The 26,671-nt window shown below is 48.5% G+C and overlaps 1 protein-coding gene across 11 annotated transcripts in view; it reads left to right on the top strand.

Annotated features, from left to right (window-relative positions):
* Positions 1-26,671, top strand: part of furina (furin (paired basic amino acid cleaving enzyme) a) — a 69,337-nt gene that overhangs the window by 28,691 nt on the left and 13,975 nt on the right. For all 11 annotated transcript variants that reach the window (XM_023814234.2, XM_023814243.2, XM_023814232.2 and 8 more), the window contains exons 3-7: positions 6,507-6,605; positions 11,277-11,372; positions 12,240-12,368; positions 12,465-12,541; positions 24,486-24,574. In XM_023814234.2, the coding sequence (XP_023670002.2) occupies positions 6,507-6,605; positions 11,277-11,372; positions 12,240-12,368; positions 12,465-12,541; positions 24,486-24,574 (490 nt within the window). The remainder of the gene's footprint in view (positions 1-6,506; positions 6,606-11,276; positions 11,373-12,239; positions 12,369-12,464; positions 12,542-24,485; positions 24,575-26,671) is intronic.

The following is a 26,671-nucleotide window of genomic DNA, read 5'->3' as shown; positions in this document are numbered from 1 at the left end:
GCTGGAATATAAATGGTTTTGATGCACACAGAGCCCCGGTAAAGACATTTAAAAACATCTAGGCGCCGTCTCTAAAACTGGAGTGTGTGTGTGTGTGTGTGTTAATGTAATCTCTTCACGACAGCATGCTAAGTACCCATTTATTATAAATACTCCCCACTCCCCAGTTTAATTCCTCTTAACTGCACGAATGTTTCTGAGAAGGCAGTGTCTTTAGATGCCTTGTAAAAAGCAGAAGGTAGGAAATCCTGTTCGCTTGCAATCATTTGTGAAACGGAGCCACAAATGGCCCCATCAGGAACACGGCCGTGGCGTTTTGGAGCGCGAGCCCCAACCTGACCCCCTCAAAAGCGTGCAGTGGTGCAATTTAGTGCAGACTCTTCAACCGCTAACACCTCCTGTTCTTGGAGTTTCCCCATTTACATGGTAAAACACGTATTTCGTGTAGCGAGAGCCGATATCCCCTTCATGGTTTCCTGTAATTGCAACCTGTGCACCCAGTTTCTAGGAAGACTCAGAGGGCCGACCCGTCCCGACTCGTCATGGAGCAGCACCACAAGGTCGAGCGTAATGCGCTGCGTCCTTGCCCTAGCTCTAGCTCTGGCCGTCCTCCTCCCGCTGAGATGTGCTGACATGCTCTGCATTAAGGTGGCCAGGCAGATGCTGAGTTCCAGGTGAATCGGGGCCGTGAAGCCGCATTTGGCTGCTTTGATGTGGGACGTAAAGGCCACAGGTTAGTCAGCCAGCAAAGAAGTGGCAGTATACGCTGTTTGTGTGTGTGGAATCGTTCACTTCGCTGTACCAGGTTGGTTTGGCACGTAATACTGGGCTCGCCGTAATGCTGGTATTTCTGGGGAGAGGTGGTTCCGAATGGGCGGTTTAGGTTCTTATGTCCAGCCTGGTGGCCCGCCAGCTCCTCACCTGTTAGGGTCCTCAGCAGGTGAATATATAGAGTTAGATTGTGAGAGTAAACTGGACATGTTCACGATGTCTGTCTACCATGTTTATTATGTGCTGTCTGCACCACGAAATGCAGCTTTGTGTCGTCTGGGATGTTAGCAGGGTGAGACTCCAATGAGCTCACTCGCTCTCTCCCTCCCTCTCCCCGCTGGGCCTGTCTTGGGTGTCCAACCCGCTCCCCGGAGATGGAGTAGGGCTCAGTCCTGGTGGAGCTCCCTGCTTTACCTGGGCCTACTTTCTGTGCCGGCCTCCTCGTCTCCTCCTCCGTGCCCTCCGGCATGGCACATTCTGTTCCTCCCGCCAGCTCCTGGCCTGTTCTCAGCACGGTGCCCGAAGGTTGGCGGGTGCTCCTCCCTTCTGCCTGGCATCCCGCTGCCCAGCCCCGCGGCATGGTGACATGCCAGATATGACGATTTAAGATGGCGCCCTGGCAGTGCGGTCAGGTCGACACTAGCCAGGGTGTGATGTGTGCTGGACCGCCAAAGGCGTCAGTCTGGAACTAAACACCAAAACATCAACCGCGGCTCTGCCACCCTGATAGGGGTCCCTGTTAAAAAAAGAATCTCTATAAAAATCCCATGTTGCAAATAAAGCTTTAAATGAGCCCTACCCCCTCCCCAATCAAATAGCTTTCTAACCACATCTAAAAATACATTCTGCCTAATTTGACCCAAGCATGCGTCTAGACAGGTTTAAGTCCCAAGCGCCATAAGAAATGACTTTCATGTGCGTAGAAAACGTGCACATTTTTGCACATTTGTATTCCTGTACGTCTGCTTTATTTCCCCCCTTAAGGGTCGGATTTCTTAAGAGCTCCATCTGTCTGTTCATTTGCCCATTGGAGCCCTTCCTTCTCTTTCTAAGGCCACGGATTTGAGCTGCTTCTGTGCAGCAGAATGCTGATTATTACGGCCTCGGAGCCCGGCCCGAGCGGGGCTCTCCCTTCAAATCACATTACTCACAGCGGCTTTTATTTGCCCGGCCTCGTTAGCTGTGGCATTTGTAAGCCGTAATCGCGTTAGCCACTCGCTGCGTAGCCCCGCCCCAGTGTGAGGGCCGCATGCGGCCGATGTCATCGCCTCTTGGCTCTGAATGGTCACACGCGGACATAGAAGGTCGTTCTGTTCATCCCGGCGGTGTTTGGAGTCCAGTGTCCCGTGTCTTTTGAAAGCTGGGTTGGCTGTGGGACCCCTCTTAACCTTTTGGTCTATGTGAAAGCCTTTGGCCATTTTGGACTTTTGTGACAGTGGCACCTAACTGGGTTTAAGTGTAACTGTGGGATGCCAGTTATTTTCATTGTAACAGGACTCCATTTTGTGAATGCAAGGTGGTCTTCCTGATAACGTAGTGCAAGCTGAATCCTTGGGTTCCTTTAAATCAGAGCTAGATAAAACTAGCTATTAGTTAAGTTCTCCCCAAGCGAGCTCGATGGGCCGAATGGCCTCCTCTCGTTTGTATAGTTCTTATGGTGTGAGCACCACCTGAAGGAAGGGTGTGATATTGGTAGTCAGATTTGTGCTTTGAAAGCCCCAGGGTTCATCTGCTAGCCCTGGAGCGTCGTGTCAAAGATCCATCTGACTTCTGAAGCAGTGTCATGTCCCACTGCGTCAAACTGGCATCTGCATGGCTGTCACCTGCTGGTGGTCAGTGTTCATGTTCTGGTCTCTAAGTTTTTGAATCTCTTGGTTTCTTTGGGAATCCGGAAAATCTGTTCTGTATAAGCCGACCTCTGTGCAGTAGGTTGGATGGTATGGCTCGAAATTAAGGACTGGCCCAGTTTGGGAGGCTGTTATCTGGGATTCCAGTGGGCTTGTTTTAGCAGTTAGCTACAGAACCCCAGCTCCATAAGACATTAAACACAGGCGTTTTTGGTTCATTTGTCTGTGTACATCTTCCTGTGGGTCGACACCCAGACGTGTAAAGCCCCTAATCTGTTTCTGAGCGATTTCTCAGCTATCTGACTGTGCAGTCACACCGATGGGAGCGGTCGTATTTCGTCACATTTTGCAGCTAATCTTGCTTATATTTACTGGAGTGTTACTCAACAGTACAGCAACACAACCCCCCACCCCCACCCCACCCTGGGATCTGAACCAACAAGAACCTGGGTGCTCTTCCTGTGCACTTCAGTAATTTAGTTTGGTGCCGAGTTTCAAGCCATCTCCCCAGTTCTGGACTAAATGTCCATGTGTTGAGGTGATCTAACCTATGGGCATTTTAAGGTATTTACTGCTGGACCCACATTCTGCCCTGTTTGGCTGCAGCAGGTCCTGGCAGTAACTATCATCGTGATCAGCTGGGTGCTGGTTTCCGTCGGTTACGGCAGTGGGGAGGGTGGGTCCTCCAGGACCAGACATGACCCACCTGCCCTCCCCACACTCTTGGTTTTTATTTTAAATGTCAGCACTTTACTGCTTTCTGTTCTCTGCCCTGCCTCCAGCTTTCTTCCGTCTAGCACATTGCCTGTGAGGATCTCCCTGTGAGATCTGTCTGCAGGCATCTGAGAGGGACAGCTTTCCCAGGGGTTGCTGGTCGTCTCTGGCCCTACTATATATATGTAAAGACTCTGATTTGCGTGGCCAGGCTTTACTGCTGCCTGCTTGTGTAGTGTGACAAACGCGTTGCTGGATAAAATCTTCCAACCAGGGAGGTAATCGACTGATGGTCTCTCCCTGGATCTCACTTGGAGAGCCAGTAGTCATGCTTTCAGCCTGGGGTTTGCAAGAATTTTATTTTTATATTCGTGTGTGTGTGTGTGTGTGTGTGTGTGTGTGTGTGTGTGTGTGTGTGTGTGTGTGTGTGTGTGTGTGTGTGTGTGTGTGTGTGTGTATTTTTATTTTATTTTTTTTCCTTCTCCTAGCAGGTTGTGAGTGGTGATGGTTGTTTAGCCAGGTTTAACAGGCATGTGCATGTTATTTGGGATGATTATCGGGCTGTAGCCTGAGCACCACACTGCTCATGTCATGACAGAGTGCCTGTTACTTCCTGTGTTCCCCGTAGTCCGTAAGAGAACCATGTCTGTACTTGTATTTATGTGTTTGTTGGCTTTCTGGAAAACCAGACGTTTTCTTAGGAAGTTGCCGCAGCTGACGCTTATTTATTATTCCCTCGTTCCACCAAGGATGCCATTAGTCAGATTTTCAGAACCACTTACAACCCATTACTTTGCTCCTTAACATTTCTAATATGCTGTTCTGACCGTCCGCCTTCTGTGGTTTTACGCGCTGCGCCGCGCTGGCTGATTCCAAAAAAACTGAGGCATGGATCTTTGGGGAGTGACTGGGCAGTCTTTACTTTTCATATAGGAAGCTCATGTAGTTTTTCAGTTTAGATTTAGCTTCCTGATAAGAGGGAGGCCATCTTGGTGCAGGTATTCCTGAGATCCAGTGGTACTGGGCTGCTTGTCCTTCAGTGTCCCCATCGAATCGTCGATCATGTTCCCCACGACAGCTTGATATTCCCGTTTGGAATGCACTTTTGGTATCCTTATGTAAACGCTCATGCCAGTTTACCTGCGTGGTTGGGTGCCTTAGCAGTTAGCACGTTTCATCATTGCTTGGCAATCCCTGTGCTCAACTTGTGTCCAGTATTTCTTGATGTGCTTTAGCTGAATGTAGCTTTCACCTTGTGTGTCTGGTTGGCGTATGTGCAGCCTACTCGGCCTTAGTGGGTGTGAGCGTCTGCCGCTGAATGTTTGGGTATGTTGGGCGGAATCCTAGACATCAGCCGGTAAGGGCTGGAATTATCCCTCTCGCTACTGGGAGCAGTTATTCCCTTGGTTGATGTCTCTGGCTGCCAGGTTTGTGCTGAATCTAAGGCTGTAATCTGGACTCACCTCTCTGGCCGGGTAGTGAACCATCTCTAACGGCGCTACCATGGAAACGCATCTGCCCATTCTGTCGTATTTAATAAAAAAGCGTTGCAAGTCTCACCTAATTTGTCAGGAAAGGGGCTTGTTGAATTTTCTCTCTTTATGGATGTTAACGTTTATCTCGCACACAGGATCCTTTTGGGGCCTGGACGTTTTTCAGGTGATCCTTGGAAGCTATAAGCCCAGGCTGATTCAGCGCAACGTTTACATAAAGCAGTGTACTCCCAACCGATGCTTTACGAGCGCTGCTTAGTTTAGCGATAAAGGCTAAATTAATGAAGATGGTTTAAATGTGCCTAAAGGTATTAATCTCCCCTGTCCCTGACATCTCCCCCCACCCCCCCATTTGTTTTCAATGGCATTGTTGCTTCGAAGTTGCCTAGGAGAAGCACTGCAGAGGAAAGGTGCCTTCACTAGTGACAGCAGTGAAGAACGCAGAACATTCACAAACTCTGGGATGGCAACTCCAGTCTGTCTTGCCATAGTTTCAGATCGTCATCATGGAACCCGGAGCGCCCCCTAGAGCATGACAAGGAAATTACACCTCATCACTTCGGCCTGATTGCTGACCCTTACATGTCGTTTTTAGTCCCAGTTAGCGTGCGAGCACTGAAGAGCATTATGGAAAGTGAAGTCTTTCCGTCATTTGATAGGAGGGAGGAGCAGGTCTCAACGGGCACTCTGCAGAACCCATGAATAATTCATTTGGCGAATCTTCCCTCGTATAATGAGCGAGTCGGGTTGACTGTTCTTCCCACCTTTTTGAAGAGGTTATGGTGAGAAGCTGTAATGGAGTGTAATTTTTAAATATTCATGTTTGAGCTTTTTATATAAAAAAAAAATGCATGTCCTGGCTGAGCTGATTTAATTAAATTGCTTCAGTAAATGTCTGGCTCTACAAATGGGCCGACTTGTGAGCTCAGGGCCCTTGAATAAAAGCTTCTGAGCTGATACATTATCCTTTTTATTTACTCGTGGTGGGCTGAGAAGGTACGAATTACTTTTTGCTCTGGTCTAATAATGAAATATGTATGGGACTAAACGGCGAGCTGCCCGTTCCTCACCTTGGGTCCAACACCTTCCTGTTACAGCTTGGTGGTGCTTCGCTGGGAGCCGAACTCTGTAGACACTTTGCTAGCTATTAGCCGGTCGGTCTTTCAAGCGTCGTCCGCTGTAATTTACCTCGGGGCAGCATGGCGTTTGTTTTAGTCGTTACTCATCCCACCACGTCTGAAGATATGAACGTCGGTTGCCGTGAGACATGTCTCTGTTTTCTACATCCAGCGGGCCACTTCTGATGGGCTGTTTGGCTGAAACCGCTGTCTTCTGCCCAAATGCTTTCCCCTAAAGAGCAGAAAGTGGCGGCGCCGCTCTCGAGGACAGGAGTGCGGCTGCCGATGGCTACTTGCGGCCTCTGGGACACATGAGGGTGCAAATGTGACTTTTGCTCATGCATTTTGGGAGCCATTGTTGCCTTTGTTTCACTATTAATCCTGGGATCATTTGGAGTAGGTCGTTTTTTCAATATAAGAATATGTTCTTACGGGTGATCTTCAAATAAAATTCCTTGTAAGACTTACCAACAAAACCCCAAAGTGGGTATCTGGATACAGAAATTTCCACCTCCTGAGTTCTGCTTCCATGGGTTGCTAAGGGCTTGTCTTGTTTTCTGCAGGTGTTCGGTGATTACTACCACTTTAAGCACCGTGGTGTGGTGAAGAGGTCTCTCTCAGTGCATCGTGGGACTCACGTCAAGCTGCAGAAGGATCCCCAGGTACGACCGGAGATGAGACAAACTGACGCACCACATTGACTGTCTTGCAGCAGTTAGGTTTTCTGTGTGTAGCGTTTTAAAAGGATTTCAGGTTTTCATGCCGTGCCGCCTTGGAGATGCTTCTAAAGGAACAGAAGGTGAACAGAGAGTTCCTTCATATGCCGATGCTCAAGGTGTGTTAGTCCCCATCGTACCAGAATGGAAACTGTGGAATGATCAAGGTTTAAAATATAGACGGTCCATAATATTAAGACCCCACCATCATTCTGGTTCATCTCCTAGTTTAGGGGGTCTATCTAGAGCATGGGAGCCAAAACTTTTCAGCCCACAGCCGCAAAAATAAGTGACCAAAATTCACGATTCCCATTTGTGGGTGGTCCTCCTCCCCTCAGTAGATTTCACCAATCAGCCGGGGTCCACTCAGATTTTTTTAATCTTTTTTTTTTTTTCTTCCCTCAAGTACTTTGTAACATACTGGAAATCTCCCCCACCCACCGCCAGTGCCCCACACACCCCGCTTTGGGATCCCCTGATCTAGAAAATCTGTATCATGCTGACATTCTGAATTTGCCTCCATGCTTTTGGAAAAACTGCCATTGGCACGTTTCAGCCTTGAAACAAGAACAAGATACATATTTAAAATGCCTCGTTGGGTAGGCATACCATGGATGGCGAGATGGTTTATGTCAGAGTCTCTCTGTATGGCCGAAACCGCATCGGGACACAGGAATGCTGCATGGTTTTGTGTTTTTGGGCCTGGTTCTGTATTATATTCAGAATTACACTGTAGTGTTCCAAAGGCCGATTTTAAAGTAGCGTTTTGCATCTTCTGAAGGTTTAACAAAGAGCAGCCGCATAGGAACCGGCTTTTTGTTTTTGTTGAGGTCTGGGGTTGGGTCTGGCTGCGACTCAGTGCCATGAACCTTGCAGTCTGTCCCAGACGCTCCGCCCACTAAGATGAGGAAGGACTGGGCGGTTTGGTTTCCCAGAATTCCTGTTTGAATTTCAAAAAAATGCAAAGCATGGGAGAAGGGAGGGGCTGAACAGTTTTGTGGACAGGTGGAGGGAGGGGAGTGGGTCTCTGAAAGGCGGCGGGGGGGGGGGTGTGTGTCATGGAAGAACATAGCAGATTTCCTCACCCTACATGTCCTGTGCCCTCCAGTGAGGGGTTCCGCTCGCTGTTGGCGCTGCCTTTCCTGTTGTTGAATTCCTTTGCTCCCAAAGCACCATAGAGCGGAAGAAGCCTCCCATCTCGGGGAGGCTCACGGTTTGGCAGGCAGGGCTGCAGTCTGGGTAAGGTTAATCAAAAACAATGCGTGAGTAATCTAGCCCGAGTAACAGACGGGCTGGAGCGCTGACGGACAAACCACTGCTGTTTATTGCTTAAACATTTTGTGGACTGTCGAAGGCTGGCTCATCTTGCTGGACAAGTGTAATTTAGGGAATGTCATTGTGTAGTCCTCCTGTGATATGTTATCGTGTCTGTGTGTGTGTCCCTTGTGAGGGGGATTAGTGGGAGCCTAACAGTTGAACACCATCCCCCCATAAAGCCAATCACTAACTTTCTGATCCAGAAAAAGTCTTTATCTATTGACTCTGGCATCTGAAAAGACTGAATGGAAAAAGAGTATGGTGTGAGGAGATACCAGCTTCTGGGTCCATTTCTAATGGTGATCTTATCAGATCGCTGCCGGGAGGTTCTGTTCTGTTCCATTTAATGGGTCTCATTTTATAATTCTCAAGAACCGTTAATCCTTGCGCTGCTTAAAAGTCATGATGTGGGACAATTATACTTCACAATGGACTTTTTTTTTTTGTCCTTTTCACAAGCCTTTTATATTTAAAGAATAGACATGACATTATCTTTGGGACACTGGCTAGGCTGGACCCCAAGGAAGTGCAGGGTATATCAATTTCTGAGAAAAGTTCATCCTTTTGTGATGAAATGTGAACAGCTGAAACCTGATTTTAACTGAAACATGCTTTACAAAGGCAGGACCTAGCGGTCTTGATCCAATGATTGTGTTCCTTTTCCTGCCCAGGTCCATGAAACTCCGCTCCCATTGGTTAGTGCGAGAGAGAATCACATAGGGTATGTTTTGATTTATTTACTCAAGGACTCCCTTTTTTGCCATGTGGAGTTACTAACTGACAGCAGGACGTGGGGGTTTCCTATAGAATAGAATAGTGATACTTAATTCATCTCCGTGGGGAAATTCTCTTCACTTACCTCATCTTGCTCTATGAGGGAGAGAGAGACACATACAGGTGAGAGCAGGTTTGGGGGTCAGAATGCAGGGTCGCAGTGTGCCGTGCTCCACGAGCAGTTATGGGTGAAGAGCCTTGCTCATGGGTCCAATGGCAGCATCAGTCTGACAGCCTCCAGGATTCAAACTCACAACCTTCCGGTCACTAGCACCAACCTGCTAACCCCCAGCTCTGGGAGTCTATGCCTGACCATCCTCTAGTGAAATCGATGTTTACTTGAGGTATTGTTAGATGACCTGTTTACCAGCATTCATTCCATGCCTGCAGTTTTTAGAAAGCTCTGTAAATGTGGACGGTGAGCGTGATCCCATGAATTGGGTATTTCCCTAAGCCGGTCCTCCTGGGAATTCCCAGCCTCCAAAGACCTCAACCTCCAGCCTATATATAGGAGTCAGTTACTCCCCCACCCCGTGTTACTAAGTTGAGTTCTGTGGGCTGGAAAGTCAACCAGCAGAAGCCAGAGTTTCATCCAAGGGCTGTCAGGACCTCCTTCTCGGGGAGGCACCGGATCCCTGCAGTTCTGCTATTTTTTCCCCCGGCTGCCTTGCTCCGCCGTTGTGGTCTGCAAAGGAGAAAGGCTTTTGCTTTTTAAAAAGCATCCTGCTGTCATCACATCCATATGCTTTGTATCCATGCCTCTCGGTAACTGATAATCACAGATAGAATAGGATGAGTAGCAGAACATTGCGATTTGAAAGGCTTTTTGTTGTGGTCGGGGGGGCGGAGCCTTTTCCATGCCTCTGACTAAATGCAGCGGAGCTTGAAGGTGTCTTGAGCGGACTGCCGACGAGGTGAAAGATTGTCCCGTGGCACGCACGCTGTTTAGCTCCGCCTTTCACGTCCAGCGTGTGTCTGCGCGCACCTTCCATGCACGGCTGACCCCAGCCTGTCTGGCTGTTTGCGAGCAGGTATGCGTCTGAATGGAAGCCAGATGCCTGTTGGCGCTCTGATTATACGCTCTGCTCTTGACGTTTCTCAGATGCAGCGCCGAGTAATAAGCACCAACGGCGTGTTTTAGGGAATCGCCCACTGATTGGGGTAACGGTGACTGCCCGCTTGTTGGGAATGTGGAAGGTATCTGCTCACGTTCCCCTTAACGATTCCACCGTGACGCCAGTCTGTGAGCCTCTGACACCCCCCCCCCCCCCATAGATCTGTGCTGATGGGGAGAAGCCGTCCCCCAGCTGCCCTTCAGTGCCTCCTCCGTCCTTGGTGCACTGCTCTGTGTCAGCCCCCCACCCCCCACCATAGCAGGGGAACCATAGATGTGAAGGCAGCTTGGACCGTCACCAGTGCGACCTGCACTTCCAGTGACTGTCGTGACTCGAGGTGAACACTAGGTGGCGCTCCATCGGAGCATCCCTGTCTTCTGAGTTATCCCATGCCGTATCCTAGCATGTCTCAAACTGTTGCTCTTTTTCTTTTTGGTAATTCTGGTTGTACTTAATTTCCATCCACTTGAAAGATGCCTGGGGTGGGCTCCTTCTCTCCCGTGCCCCCCCCCTCCCCCAGTTATTTCCTGCTCTGTTGCATTTCACAGGGTTATGATGCATGACATCTGGAGTTTTATTTTATTTTTTTTGCCTGTTCATTTGGCCGCCATTGTCGCACGATGGAAAAATGAGGCTCCTTAAACGCGCTGCGGGTGGGGTTCGTTGAGCCGGCCGGTGTCGGTCCCGCCCATGGGGAAGTTGGCTGAATTGGGTCATGACGGCCCCCAGATCCACCTTCCTGCTCTGCAGTCTCTGAGCTGGTTGTGGTTAAAAACGGGTGGTAAATTTTATCGGATCACCCGCGCTGCGCGGTGAAGGCTAAAATTTAGGGCAGAACCATGACAAGATTACCATCGATCTGTTTGAAACCTTCCCATTGAATCGGACCCCGGCGGCACATGGTTTGGTTTAATTAGCGGCGCCGCTGTTCGACTGCATTGATTCTGAAACCCCACCCCCACCCCCCTGCAGGCCCCTGGAGCTCAAAGACCCTCGGGAGCCAGTTAAGCCGCCATACTGTACATGGATAATCCGGCTGTGCAAACAGTCCCGACTTTGAACAGCACCGCTCTGTGATACAAAGTCTCACCAGGATCTTAAAACTTCGCCCCGGTTCTGTTACTGCTGTATGGGGGGGTGGGGGTCCCTTGGACCTCCTCTTGGTGGGGTTGTTCACTTGCATGGCTTGCAGCCTGTGTACTTGCTTCACTGTATGCTAGTGTTTCAGGGAGTTAATGAATAGCACCAGTGAGGGCAGGTAATATTCGCTGGCCTTGCTGGCGCGCTGTGCAGGGCTGTACTGTTGAACACCGGCTCGCTGTAGCATGTGAGTATGGCGGAACCCCAGAAGACGCACCCTGCCCACGCTCCTGTCATCTCATCGAAGGTCTCTGTGTGTTGTCGCCCCCAGGTGGTGTGGGTTGAGCAGCAGGTGATTAAAAAGAGGAAGAAGAGGGATATTTACACTGAGCTGTCAGACCCCAAGTTCTCCCAGCAATGGTATCTGGTAAGTAGAAGCCTTGCCATCTGTGTTTAATGGTTTCCTTTCCCATCACGGGGGCCTTAGAGCAAGTGGAGGTGTCCTCCTCATTGCCCGATGCCAGGATTAGTCGTTCTCGATGTGCAGCACTCTGAAGCTGAAATGTAAACCTGTGAAATGTTAGAATTGGTTTGCCATGAATTTTGTCCGCTTTTTGAATAATCCTTGACACTTCTTCTTTAGGGTAAATGAATTTCTGATTGTCCTGTCAGAATCCTTGCGTTTCTGTCAGCATATTGTTGCCTTTCAGACACTGGGGGCCTCGGCTTCCTCTTGTGGGCCTCAAGCCGTTTTAAAAAATGCTCTGTTAGGAATGTGTAAATATCTCTTTCGGTGAGGGCTGGATCTGTGATTTGTACCGAAGGAGGGCCCTCAGATTGGGGGTGGGGTGCCTGGAGTGTAACCACTTTGTTTACTGGGAGTGCTGGGTGGAGCCGCAATGTTTTTAAGAGGATCAGATAGAAGTGTGAATTGGTCCGACTCGAGCACATACAAAGGGAGGGGCCGGGCACCTGCCTTTGCCTAAGCTGTTTATTGTGAAGTTTTGATTGAGCTTTACAGGTATGGTGGTGCTGTTTTATACACACACACAGACACGGCCTCTTGCCTAAACATATTTCCATCCATCCATCATCTCCCGCTTAATCCCGCTTAAAATAAACATATTTATTCTCATAAAAATATCGAAGCGCACTGAGCTGGCTAACGTTTACTTTGCAGTCCATACACTTATGAGATTAAGTGTACCAGCCTAGGCTAATGGGTGCCTTTGTTTTATTGTTCTGCCAGCTGCATAACGTTCAGCCTTTTTTTCCCCCTCCTTTCTTGCTGCAGTATAATGCAGACCATCAAGACCTGAATGCCAGGGGGGCCTGGGAACAGGGCTACACGGGAAAAGGCGTGGTCGTCTCCATCCTCGATGACGGGATCGAGAAGAACCACCCAGATCTAGTGGATAACTATGTACGAGCTGCTGGCTTGTCTAGAGCAGGACCATTTGTGGGGGTTTAAACGTGGACTGGGCTGGTGTTTAACACGTCGGCCGCTTCCTGTCCTCAGGACCCCGAAGCCAGCTATGATGTCAATGACGGGGACCCTGATCCACAGCCGAGATACACGCAGCTTAACGACAACAGGTAGGAGGGCCACCAGGGGGCACAATTCGCCGTTTTTGTTCAAAGGTTAAATAGAGGTCAGGTTCATCTTTTATTTACGTTTGACCTACTGGACAATAGAGCCTGGGCCTGTGATCCGGGCCGATGTGTTTCAGCCCCTCTCTGCATTTCGCATTCTGATCGTCCATCGGGAGCGCTCCCTGGAATTAGCTTGTTTTCGGGGAGACCGTAAATTGGCCATGAAGCGGCATTTCCTTACTGTCGGGGTCTCCATGGACCTCGAGTCTGGCTTTTGTTTCCTTGATAAGAGGAGCATCGCTTGGCCGGGTCCTGAGCAGCTTCCACCGTCTGCACTCGGCCTTTTATCTCCGCAGAAGCTGTGGGTCGTGTCCAATTAGCAGATCAGAGTTGAGATGGTACTGGGGGCTGTGTGGACGGCCATGTCCTGAACCTCATGCATCTTCCACCCACTAAAGAGGTTTACGTTGCCACTCTGCCAGATCAGACCTGTAAGGTGCAAGAGCCACTGCCCAAGTGTTGGGAAATGGAACCATTAAAGTCCAGCTGCCTATAATGTGGGGTTTAAAAATTCTGTGCTAAATATTGTGCCCATATAAGGTGGCACCGAGAGTGTCGAGCTGGTAAGAATGACTAGCCTCTGTATGGGTACATAGGAATAGTTCTCTCATTCTATCTTTCTCTCCTATAAGACAAACATTTGTATAGGTGAGAGCGAAACCTGGGCTTGGACATTTTTAATCCAATTAATTTTTGGGCTTCTGTTCCTTGCTCAAGGGTCCAGCAATGACATGATCACTTTTCCAACAACGGGATTTGAACCAGCAACCTTTTGGCCGTCGATGCTGGCTGAATTGTTGGCTTCTTCCTGGAAGCGTGTTAGAACATGATCAAGGGGCCTTGGGAGGTCCTTGGCCATGTGACAAACACAGGGCTCTTTTCCTGTGGGCGCACCAGCATGTGGTTTGGTCGCAACCAATATACCCATTTCATTGTTGATGGGCAACGTGCGAATGACTGAAACCACAAATGTCAAATGTGAGAATGTGTCAGGGGTTCCTGTCTTTGCAGGATATTTTAATCTGAACATGAATAACACTCACTATCATCTTCGTCTGTCTTGACCTCTTTGGCTCTATCTCCACCAGCCTCCTCTTCCCTCTAATTTCTTGTTTTTCTTTTTTTTTATTATTTAAATAATCAGCTACAGGCCATTTTATTTTTGTAACACGTGAACACCACGGCTAAAGGGTTTGTTTTGCGCGTTTTATCAGTGCTCGTATACGATCGTACTGTGACGTGCTGGTAGGGAGAGACCAACTCAACAAAGAAATAATAAAAATACAAACTGCGGGGAAGAAAAACTTTCAGTTAAAATTGGTTAATGCAGTACACGTGCTGGAGCAAAACATCCTAATGATTATCATACACTCACACAGATGCGACCCATGTGAAATTTTTACTTGCACACTCTCCATAAATGGTTACATATGAGACTGTTTTGGTCGCAATCTGAAGCCCAAAGTGATAGCTGTTATGGTGCGAGGTGTGTGTGCCCGTGTACCTGTGTGCACGCTGGAGTTTGCACTGGGGGTCGCATGTTCGCACTGGGGGTCGCATGTTCGCACTGGGGGTCGCATGTTCGCACTGGGGGTCGCATGTTCGCACTGGCTCACACAGCCTGACCCCCTCCCTGCTCTGGTGCTGCAGGACGGCGTATAAATGGTCAGACTTTTTCTGATTTGTGCTGTTCTGCTTCAGTAGCAGCTTAATTCAATTGAAAACATAAACTTTTTGTGGATTCGTACAGTAAAACATCTGCAGGAATGAAGTGAAAACATACGGAGGGCTGTCTCATTCTACTCGCGTGGGCAGACTGTTTAATCTGTTTACTACCTGGGTGACTTGATGCCGTCCTGGATGCACTGGAGTGATTAAATTAAATCTTCGGGATGAATTAGATTGCAAACCGGCCCGGAGACCCTGACAGCCCTTAATGTTTCTGTGGTGTTAATTGGCTGCTCCCTGACTCCACTGCAGCTGGGATGACTTGCATGAGGGTTTAATATTGTTACTAAGCCTAAGCAGAACAGCGCTGACAGATCGGCAGCCGGGTCGTGTGAAAATGCCTGAGTGGCCTTGGTCCTGTGACATTTATTTGGTTTGCTGCTGTCATCTGTCACCGTGTCTAGTGGAGCTTTCTGGATGGACGGAAGCCACAAAAGTGATTGAAGGAGATTTGGCAGTTTGGAGTAGAATCTTCTTGTCCAGTATTTCTACTGGTGCGCCCAGTGGTACGGTGGTCTACCTGAAACCAACAGACCACTTCTGTTGTATAAAACCCCCATTGAGTCCAGTCCTAGTACTAAAATAAATATTTGGATAAACTTGCTCTACATTTGGTAACAGTTCCAGTACCTCTGCTGATGGCCATTTCCAACCAAAGAGTTAAATTCGTCTGTAATTCATACTGGAGTTGATTGCTTGAGATGGTGAAATTAGTGGTGAGATGGTAGAAGTGGCCAGTCCCTCCCATCTGTGTTACTCCATGTGTCTCCGCCCAGTGGAGCTGGTTGCCAGGCAGATGTTGACGGTGGCTTGTGTGTAAAGCTGGCAGCTGTGGCCCTTACCTGAGGAGCGTCCTGCTCTGACAAAGACGTCCCTCAACTCCATAATGCCGCCTTTCAACTTCCCTGCTGCAGAAAGTTGAAGGCCGATCCGAATTTAGCCCTCATGTTTAAAGACATCTTTGACCGGGCACTGAATTAGATAGGTCTGGCATCTTGAACGTTAATTTTAACGATTTGATGCTCTCTAGTGTCATGTCATCAGCGGTATTTGTGAACAGCCGACCAATGGAAATGCATCCCCCGTAATTTATATGGCCCCGAGTCGAGCTGCACACATCTCTGTTCAGGGGTATCACACATCAACAGGTCTCGCCCCTTTTTCAGAAGATGGAGAGTAGTGATCTGCTGCTTCAGGGTCTCGGTGCTCATGCAGGGACACGTCTCGCTGTAGCCCTGCCTGTCAGCATGCGGCTTTTAAAGATTCTTTCCTTCTATGGTGTGGCAGGGTGAACAGAGGTCAGAAACCCTTGTTCGCGGGGCGGCCACACCCACCTGTCAAGCTCCTACAGGTAACTGCAGACCGGTTATCCTGGCAACAGGTCACCTTCCAAACTGTCTGGGTCTGGTCTGTGTACAATACAAGGCTAAGAGGTCAACAGAACAAGACTCGTGGGCTGATGGGATTGAGATGTTTATCTCCCACAGTCCCACACCTTGTTGTTCACCTTCCCACTGTGCAAGTGGCTGCCTACTGACACGGACCTAGAAATATAAATTTATTATTGCAGCATTTAACCCCTGGTGCTGTTCCGATCGATATCTAGACCGATCGCTGCATTACTCAAGCTGCTTTTTTCCTGCTGAGTTGGACTGGAAGGTCCACTTGGTTCAGTTGGGCCCGATCCAAACCTGCTCTATATTCAAAGCTCTCGACGTTCCGGCATCCATGTCTTCCAAACACAGGAGTTTTCTTGACCCCGGGAGAAGTGTCTCTCGCTTTCACTGTTCTACTGGGCAGAGTCTCGTAAACATGTCAGCGGGTTCTGCAGACAGGTCTTACCCCACTCTCCGGACGCTTCGCTGAAGAAGAAAGTCGGTGGTGAAATCCAATTTAAGCCTGGAATAAAGCTAATCCTCCCCTGTCACAACTGGGGGATACCTGATTGAGCACTGGAGGAAGATGGATTCTGCAGTTCTTCCAAGAAGAGGTCTTTGACAAGGAGCTCAGAGTAGAAGAGAGTCAGTAGTGTATTTGTTTTGGTTTTTTTTGTGGAAGGTGAATGCTCTGAATGTGTCGGAGCGATTTTCTGTAAACCGGCAATTCCTGCGGTGTCGGTCAGAAGCGTTTGGTTTCCCGGCCACGTCTCCCCGCTCTTTGAATGCCGGTGCCGTTGCGCTTGTTTGACCAGCCGTTAGACGGTATTGACTCCAGCTGTCCCGAGTGCTGGGGGCTGAGAGGCCATGCCCCAGAGCAGTGCCCCCCCCCCCCCCCCCGTGCCGTCACTCTCTGAACTCCAACACCCTCCCTGAAATTCCAACAGCTCTGAGCATGTCCCACCTCTATCGCACCTGTCACCTGCTCTCCGCGGTAGCAGCTGTCTTGTCCGCTTTGGTGCCCCTCTCCCCCATGTCGTGCTCGGTGATGGGGGCGGCGGGGGCTGTGTCACCAAACAAATTGCTTCTCTGCTGCAGCCCAAAGTGTGACATTTCGGACATGGCGGCCATCATTTCCTGCCTTACAGCTTGTTGCTTTATCACCGGTATTAATTAGGCATGCTCCGATCTGGGTTTTTTGAGCCGATCACCAATTGCCAGTCACTGGAATCTGTATCGACCGATAATGATCACGATTGCCGGTCACTGGAATCTGTATCGACCGATAATGATCACGATTGCCGGTCACTGGAATCTGTATCGACCGATAATGATCACGATTGCCGGTCACTGGAATCTGTATCGGCCGATACCAACCACAGTTTCAAAAACATTTAAGTATGCAGTAACTTTTTAAAATGTTCTGTTGATTGTGTAGCATTATTTGTTTACATTTTTAACAGTGAAAGTAACTTGACGGCACTGGAGAAATATTGAGGAAGCATTATAAATTGACAAATTGATGCCCATAGACATATATAAACACTTAGCATCTCCACGTTTCGGAGGTCAGTCTGTTCCTGTCCTCGTCTACGACATTCGCCACTGTGCTGAGAAGTCACTCACTATTCACACTCGTGCGCGGCATGCAAAGGTTCGCTCGCGCCGCATCCGCGAGTGTGGAGAAGCGGCTTTTATCATCCAGCCAGAAAGCAAGCGGCTGTGCTCTTCGGGGGATAAGTGTCTCTCCCGCGTCTGCTTCGCGCACATTGCATATAACTATTTCATTGTCTTTGCTGGACACCCTGTAGAACTGCCAGACTGGGGATGCCATTTTAGCAGTTTACTGTTCCTCGCCGTGAGAGATCTTGCGTTTATCGTGTCATCTGATCGGCGCTTCTGATTGTCCTTTATAGAGAACGCCGATCATATTAGAACAAACATCGGCCGATCGATCGACGGCCAATCGGTTGGAGCCTCCTTTGTATGAATGTCACCGTTTTTCCAGGACTCAATCAGGTTATGAGCTGTTGAATAAAACAACCGTGCAGGACTCTGTGTCTTCATGTGCAGTGAGTGATTTGCCATAGAAAAAAAATTGCTAAAACAGGATGTCGGATCACTCTTCTGCCTGTTCACGCCTCTGATATTTCAGGCTGTGGTGTTTTTGCGCCCAGCTTGATCCCTGGCTCCGCCCCTTGCTAATGTGCCCTTGATGCCTTTTTAAGTAGATTTTGGTGCAGATGGTTGAGTTTGTCACTGAGCCAAACCGCTTCCACTTAAACAACTAAGGGGTTGAGGGATTGGGTGCTTTCTTCACAAATCTCACCTATTCCCACCAGAAATGGAGTATTAAAGCAGCGTGACGGCAGTGATTGGTTCTGCGTGGGGAATCACTGCTCCATGATACCTATGTGGCTTTGTGGAACGCTGCTGGTCTGGTCGCGTGTATGCACCCCGCAGTGAAATAAACATTTAAGTATTACGGGAGCAAATCAACTTCTTTATCGTGGTAATTTGGATTCCATTTAATATTTTTGTATTTAAGGAAGACGGGGAGTGATGTGATGGATGATGCCTAACAGACCGCCGTCCTGGGGGATGGTGCTTGCTTTCCATGCACCTCTCCTGGATACTACTGGAGACGCTGCTCACCATGGCGTGTGGGTCCGCCGACGTCTGCATGGTGTCCGTCTTGTCTGGCTCGACACCACTCTAAACCGTCTGGGTAACTTTAGCCGTCACTCGGGGCAGGATGAGCACAGGTGCCCTAGTGCCACAGCGAACTCCACACGGTGCTGTTCAGAGCCTTGATCCTTTGGCATAAAAGATCCCAGTTCGCATATGTAGTCTGGTGCCTCTTCAAAATTTCATGCATTTTGTTTCCCTCCTGAGGCTACATCTCCCAGAAATTGTACTAAAGATGTAACCTCCTTTTGTGCCATTTTGACTTGTGGGTTCAGAGTTGCCTCTATCAGTATCTGTACATAGCATCCATATATGGGCTCTGGAGAAGGTGTATTTTAGCTGCTTTTTGGAGAGTAAAATGGAAAACTTGGGTACTTTGGAGGTTTTGGCTTTAGTGCAAATATCTGACACATTCAGGAATTTTCTGTCAAGTCTTCCTGATGCACTGAAGCACTGGCACGTGGTACTTTAGAAGGCCATGGGTGAGATGATGTTTTATCCATAAATCATTAACTCAACTGCAGGAAGCTTTTATAGCTTTAGTCTGGGTGATCAACCAGATGTGACGATGACTGTTGTGCTTCTTGCTGACTGAATAATCTTGAAGCAAACCTGTGCGAACCTGAGCATATTTTGGCTAAAACCAAGGATCCCTTGACTATGGATAATCAAGAAGGCATCCAGATTACAGTCCCACTGCTGAAGGCTGGTGTTGTAAAGGCAAACATTAATGGTTCTTCAGTTGGTTAAATAGCAGACTGTGTAGCCCAGGGGGTCTGGTAAGCCTGCTGTGAAATGTCCTAATCCTTTTAAGCAGGCTGTGAATCCAGCCTCTGAACAAGTGAGTGAACCAGGGGGCAAAATTTAAACTAATGGCCCGGTGATTCTAGAAGGTCTTGGTCATGTCAGGTCTCTTAATTTGGCTTCCTAAACACAGCAGGGAGAAATCGCTCAACCTCCCGACGACCTCGTTTGAGTTGGAGGTATTGGAACCTGTGGAAATGAGTGTAGTTGTGCTTGCTTTTGTTGATCGGTGTGCGTGTGCGTGTGCGTGTGTGTGTGTGTGTGTGTGTGTGTGTCTCTGTCCCCTCTCTAGTGCCACTTATTGCCCCTGCCGGAGGTATGTGTTTGTATCCCATGGAGCATAGATACAGGCAAAGTCGTTGTGCTTTAATGTTAGAAAGCTCGTCTTATCATTGAAAATGCTTCAGTGCTTAGAGTAATTACAGCAAACTCTTTTCTCAATTGGATTTGGGTTTTCTCCCCCTCCCCTTCTTCCTTTGTCCCAGATTTTAAAAAGCACTAGATTGATTATCCACTGAAAAACAAGCAGAGATTCATTATAATAAAAAAAAAAAAAAGCAGCTTTTTTTTCCTTTTTTTTTTTGGTATTCCTCCAGACACACCTCTCCCAGTAATTCAGCCATTGAGGTTTAATTACATATGAGAATGGGGGAGTGTAAGGGCAAGGTGATTTTTCTCACCTGCTTTGTACCTTTAACCCAGCCTGAGCAAGCAATGAGTCCAATGCGTGTCTCATTAACTTTGTAACCCCTGGAATAAAGATGCTTTGGCAAAAGTTCCTACTGCATTTTGTTATTTTTAATTAACTTTTATAGTCCTACTACAGCAGTTCCTGGATCTGCATTAAAAGGTTCTGCATGAGTTTTATGGAAATAGGTGACAGACTTGTCGCTCATGCCACGTATTTGTTTCCTCCTACATTTGATTTGCGATTAAATTTTTTATGTCAAGCTTCAGTTCAATATTCAGTGTGTAGTAATTTTAAAACATATGACGCAGCATGAGACCATCCGTATTAACTGCTCTATATTCTAATGCAAGGATGAGAATTTAAAGATGTGATGTGTCACGTGTATCAAGAATTACTGACTGTCTCATTGTTGTTTTGATGGGTTAGCGGTATACTAATGCTATTGCCTATTAACAAAAACCAAAGGTATGATATGCTGAAGTATATTGCAGGTGGTGTTTAAAAGGAGCTCGCCGGTTCTATTGATGATAGGACCTTTCTGAAACAATCTCGGACCATGAAATAGGAAGGCAATTCACTATTAGCTCAGTGGCGGAATCAGCATTTTTCCGCACCGCGAATGTAACATTTTCGTCCACTCCTTCCATGTGCCACGCCCCCTCGTTAATCTCGTGTGGAATCCCCGTGCGATCAGCTGTTTCTGGTTGTTGTCATTAGTCCTTTGTATTTAGTCCGCATTTCAGTTTGTTTCCCCAGTCCGGTCATTGTATTGTCCGTCTGCGTTTTGCCTGCCTTACCTGTAATTAAACCCCGTATTCCCCGATACCCTGACGTCTGCGCCTTTGTCTCCGTTCCGTCCCCGCTGGGCACAACAATATTGTTATAATTAAACGTATTGATGGTTTATTAATATTAAAATTATTTATTCATCTTTATTTTTAAATGTATTTTATTATATGATGATAATTACTGTTACTGTCATTGTCTAAATGTGTTTTTATTGTCTAAATATATGTGTTCAGCTAGTGTAAACATGCACGATGCTAACACAGCAAATGTGAGGCTCAGACTGAAGCGTTACCCTTTGTTTCCGCTGAGAGACGTGCCGCGTGACTCCCCGTGCGTACAAGTTATCTTACGTCGGCGTTCACAGTTTGACTTCTGAGATTCAGATTGAGTTCTAGGTAATTTTTCAGACTGGTTGGTTCGACTTCTAAGAAATTAGAGTTCTAATGAGTTTGAGAACTGAGGTACCACTGTATATCCTAAATCGCAATTTTTGCGACTTGCTAATCGCGTTGTTTCAAATCACGATTTCGATTTGAAATCGATAAATCATCCAGCCCTACTCCTACAGGTCTGGTAGGGAACAGCAGCTACAGTGTTACACCTGTGACTCTTAAGTATGATATTCCCAGACTTTTCTTTGGCAAGTTTATCTTCAGTTTCTTTTGTATTTGGTTTGTAATTTTCAGAAAGTATCTGAATTTTTCTACACCGTTTTCCTTCAAGAACTTTGTCATACACGTAGATGTTGATGCCAGTGGTGTAGCCCCCTTTGTGACGTCCAAGGTGGGTCTTTTTTTCCCCACAGTGTAGATTTCCTACGTTGATTCAAGAATTTCCCCCCCTTGTCCAAGTCACATGATGCACAGACCAGTTTCTCACTCTGTGGTGGTGCCCCTCAGCTTGGCACCTTGGCCCGCACGATGCCGCTTCCTTGGCGGCACAGCTCTGCCGCCGCACGCTGACCGTGTCTCGGCTGAATCCGCTAATTTTCTGAGCTTCTGCCAGTGACTGCTGCTGCAAAGTAAAAGCGGCAAAGAAGAAAACAAGCAACAAAAAAAAGCAAAAGCCGAATCCCCAGAGGTGTTTCTCACTTGCCTACCTGTCAGTGTTGAAATTCGGCTGTCAGGCGGCGTGCCAGAAGTGATTCTGTTCTTCCCATGGAGTGGGAGGTGTTTCTGAGGGTGACATCGCCCTCGGGAGGCACGCACGCGCAGGCAGGCAGGCAGGTGGCCACCTGTCCCTTGCTCACCGGTGACCTTCCCACTCGTGTCCTGCACAGCGTGTAGATTTTCATCTTCTGATGAGCGCAGCCTGTGCCCAGAGGAGACATGTGACTCTGCAGCCTGGACCTTGGTATTGTCCTCTGTTATCTCGCCTGTTTGTCACTGTGTGTCTCTGTCCTGTTTCGAGTTTCCTTAGGATGCACTGTAATGTCCTCCAAGTGATGTTAGATACCACTGTTCCCTGTTTTTTTGACAGTTTTTTGTTGTAGCTTTAGATAATTTTAAAGCACAGTAAAGTATGACATCACTATTGATATATTTTCAAGACGAGATATAGGATGACACAATACTGTTTATATCGATGTGCATTTATTATGCGTTAAAATTAGGGCTCTATTAAAGATTTTTAATAGAAACCAATAGTACTCCTTCCTGGTTGTAAATAGTGCAAGAGCTTTGGTCATGATGTTAGAGATCCCAGAATTCACAGCTAAAATCAAACCATTCAGTTAGCAGCGTCTCACGTGGAAGCTGATGGAGGGGAAAGGTGAGGAACATTTGGTGGACATAATGGACTGAAACCTTGAGTGATGTTCAAAAGAAATGACATTGTTTGGCAGAGTAACCAAATTACAATGTTTAGTAAACATTAAAAAATTGTTTGCAATGAGAAACGGTGTCATACCTTGTGTGGGGGGGGCCCCAAGCATGTCTTCCTGGACAAATGGGGTGCTTGGATTAAAACGGTAGAGAACCACTGCTTTATATTTGCTTCCCATTCTGGTCCTGGGGGACCCCCAGATGCTACACGTTTTTTGCTCCCTCCCAGACAGTCCACGTTTTTTGCTCCCTCCCAGACAGTCCACGTTTTTGCTCCCTCCCAGACAGTCCACGTTTTTGCTCCCTCCCAGCTCCCGATAAGACTGTGTGGACTGTCTGGGAGTGAAAACATGGACTGACTATGGGTCCCCAAGGAGCAGACTGGGATACATTGCTTTAGATAATCTTGTGTGTTACAGCTACCTGCTGTGCCCAGTTAATTTGTGTTTAGGGATAATACTGCAGTCTTTCCTCAGTCCGGAGCCAGTTGGAATGACACACTAGCTGTTCAGAACGGTGACATTAAGATGTTTGGGTGTCACCCCAGACTAACTGGGCTGCTGAAGGGAGAGATTGCATTAAAAAGGAAGGGAGCCTTCATCTCCGACGGGATCAAGGGGAGATGGCTGAGGTAGACGTGACGTTTCTCCGACGGCTCGCTCGGAGGTGAATGGCCTAGGTGGTGAATGGAGATGTGCGACACGGTCGTGTGGACCTGGAAGGGCTGGGATCTCCAGAAGAATCTGGAATGTAGGCGTCAGCTTACTTTTCATTGCCTACTCCAGTTGCATGTCTGGACCTGGCTGAAGGTCTGCAGGGCCGTCGTTCTCCAGCATGTGAAGGTGGATTCCCCCGGAGCCCAGAGGTGGGGCTGCCGCACTCTCCCAGAGTGCACGCCACAGCGAACCTTGATGTCGGGTGATAATCCACATTTGAGTTGACAGAACCTGAAGCGTGACTCCTCGTACGCCTGTGAGTCATCCTCCCTGCCTCGCCTCCTGCGGTGCCCCCCCCCCCCCCCCCGACATGCACGAATTGTCACGGGGGGTTTTCTTGGCTACAGCGGTCGCTGTGTCAAGGTTAAGTCCCAGCTGTTTGTGTCTCTGGCTTTTTTAACGCATTAATAGACCACTTGTTACGGTATTGTTCTGTGTGGTAATGTTCTTCTGCAGTGATTTGGGTGCCTGTTTAGCTTAGAGGTCCAACAGTGCTTCCGCTCATGGAATTTCAGTGACCTTCGTGACCTTTAAGTACGAGTGTCCCTGCAGTATCTGAGAGCTTCCCAGTAGGTCTGTCTCAGCTTGGCCCATGCTGGTTCTCAGGGCTCCATGGAAGCGCCCAGCTTCTCTGTCCCCACTAAATCAGATTTGATTTATTTCCTGATTTTTAAATGGCTGCTAATGCAGAGAGCCCTGAATGGATTTCTGCAGGCTCAGACTCCTGGGGCAACAGAACCGGGCCCCCGGGCCCCGTTGATCCGGCCTAATCTCCCGTCTCATTAGCACAGGTTCCAGCCTTTTTGAAAGCTGTGTTTGGGGCTCTCCAGTGTGGTATTGGGACCGGGTTGGGTCGACCGGATTGGAATGTTGAGCTGCTCTCCCTAGATGCCCTCCCTCTGCAATCAGCGCTTTGAATAACTTTTCTTCTATGGCTGTGTCAGGAGTCTTGGTCCCTTCTTACCTGTCCCGATTTGCACCATGTAGGTCCAGAAAACCTGGCACTGGCTTCTGCCAGGCCGTAATGGGAAGCGTGTTAGGGGTCGGTCTGAAATACTGCTCTTGCTTTTTCTTCGGTTATTTAAACCCACAGTGTTTAAAAATAATAGAATGTGGGGCAGGTTTGAGGAACTAAGGCTGTATGATAGCCTAGATATTTTAGACCTGTAGCCCACGCGCTCTGCCAGCTTTTAGGTTTGTTTCTGTCAGGTGGCATAAGATATATCTGCTTTCTCTCTGACCCAAAGCCCCTCTCTCCCCTCTCGTTTGCAGACATGGGACCCGCTGTGCCGGGGAGGTGGCGGCTGTGGCCAACAATGGTATCTGCGGAGTGGGTGTGGCCTACGACGCCAAGATTGGAGGTGAGTCCCGGCCGTTCCTGTGTGTGGCCCCCAGAGAAGTGTGCCCTGTCATAAATGCGGGTTTCCCCTCGTTAAGCGGTTATGCTCTGTGCCAGTGATTAACATGTATGCTGCTTTAAGTTTTTTGAGCCAGGTCACCCCACGCCCTTCACCTTGTGCCCTTTTTGGTTGAACCCTAAATGCCGCCCCAGGCAGAGGAATCTCCCTGCCCTCTGGGCTTCTGATATCACCGGCGCTGCCCACGACACAAGCGTTTGTTCTGGGGAGAGAGCTTCCTGTTAATTCTCAGCGTGTCCCTGCACCTGAATCATGGATCTGATTTCTACATCCGTTTGCCTGTTGGACGGGGGCCGAGGAGACTAATGTTAGGAAGAGTGTGCTGATATGTGCGTGGCTGTGAGCATGTCAGTGTGTGTGTGTGTGTGTGTGTGTGTGTGTGTGTGTGTGTGTGGGCGGGCGCGTGCCTGTAAGCGTGTGTGTGTGTGGGCGGGCACGTGCCTGTGAGCGTGCGTGTGTGGGCGCGTGCGTGTGTGGGCGTGGGCGCGTGCGTGTGGGGGCGCGTGCGTGTGTGGGCGCGTGCGTGGCGTTAAATTAGTGGCAAAACACACACATAAAAACCACGCACACGTATGTGCTCTCTTCGCGCTTGCACAGCACTCGCTCGCTCGTTCGGCATTAAATTAGTGCCAAAAGTCGAACCACACGCACGTCTGCGCCCGCGAGCTGAAAACCCATCCTCTCTACGCACACCCCTTGGATTTTCAAGATCACTTTAAATGTGACGAAACACGTAATCAAACAATTCAACTGCGGTACATTTGCTTTGTCCCACGGTGCATTGCCTAAATCACACTTTACAACTTATTTATGGATTAATTTGTGTTATCAATTAACTGTCAATATGTATGAAATGGAGCAATGGCATGTAATATGCATACAATGTGTTAATAACTGTTAGAAAGTAATTCTGAAAATCCAAAGGGGGTGCATTGTTCCCTGTAGTCCATTGATCAAAGCACACTAGATGTGCCTGTCTAGTTTTAAAGTTACTAACCCATTCATGTATTGTCCCATTGCACATAATACGGATACATTCGTACATTAAGAAATTAATTCAAATTTGTACGTAAAGTAATCTGGGAAACAAGGGGGTGTGCAACAGTCGCCATGAGCCCAAAATGCTAAACCACCATGTCATTACAGCTGAAAGAACATATGATATTAGCTATTAACACGATTTTGCACAAATCACGAAATGGTTCGAAGCGCAAAAATAATCGGTGTGCAGCGTTGTCTATGTACAATTCTGTCATTAAAAATGCCCCACCTTCCGTTAAAAGTTAAAGCCATAAAATTGAATACCGAATATTCAAACTTAACCGCGGTCAGTGACAAGTTATCTCCATCTTCTACCAAAGCAAATGGCCAATCGTAGTCAATATTTTAAAAACCAAAGATATTAGCCACTGTTCCCGCCTCCAAAGTGTCAAAATTCATCCTGTTGAGCGAGCGAGTGCTGTGCAGAGGTGAGCGTGTAGAAAGCGCATACGCGCACGTGGTTTTTATGCGCGCGAGTCTTGGCACTAATTTAACGCCATACGCGTGCCTGTGAGCCTGTGTGAGCGTGTCTCTGTGAGCGTGTGGGCGTGTCTCTGTGAGCCTGTCTGTGTGTGTGGGCGGGTGCCTGTGTGCCTGTGTGTGTGTGCCTGTGAGCGTGTGTGTGTGTGGGCGCGTGCCTGTGAGCCTGTCTGTGTGTGTGGGCGCGTGCCTGTGAGCGTGTGTGTGTGGGCGCGTGCCTGTGAGCGTGTGTGTGTGGGCGCGTGCCTGTGGGCGCGTGTGTGTGTGTGTGGGCGCGTGCCTGTGGGCGCGTGTGTGTGTGTGGGGGCGCGTGCCTGTGGGCGCGTGTGTGTGTGTGTGGGCGCGTGCCTGTGGGCGCGTGTGTGTGTGTGGGCGCGTGCGTGTGGGCGCGTGTGTGTGTGTGGGCGCGTGCCTGTGGGCGCGTGTGTGTGTGTGGGCGCGTGCCTGTGGGCGCGTGTGTGTGTGTGGGCGCGTGCCTGTGGGCGCGTGCCTGTGTGTGTGCGGGTACGTGCCTGTGAG

This window comes from Paramormyrops kingsleyae, chromosome 11 (assembly GCF_048594095.1).
Source record: "Paramormyrops kingsleyae isolate MSU_618 chromosome 11, PKINGS_0.4, whole genome shotgun sequence".
Classification (NCBI taxonomy): domain Eukaryota; kingdom Metazoa; phylum Chordata; class Actinopteri; order Osteoglossiformes; family Mormyridae; genus Paramormyrops; species Paramormyrops kingsleyae.
The sequence above is the reverse complement of the archived record's forward strand: the minus strand, read 5'-3'. Positions and strand labels throughout refer to the sequence as shown.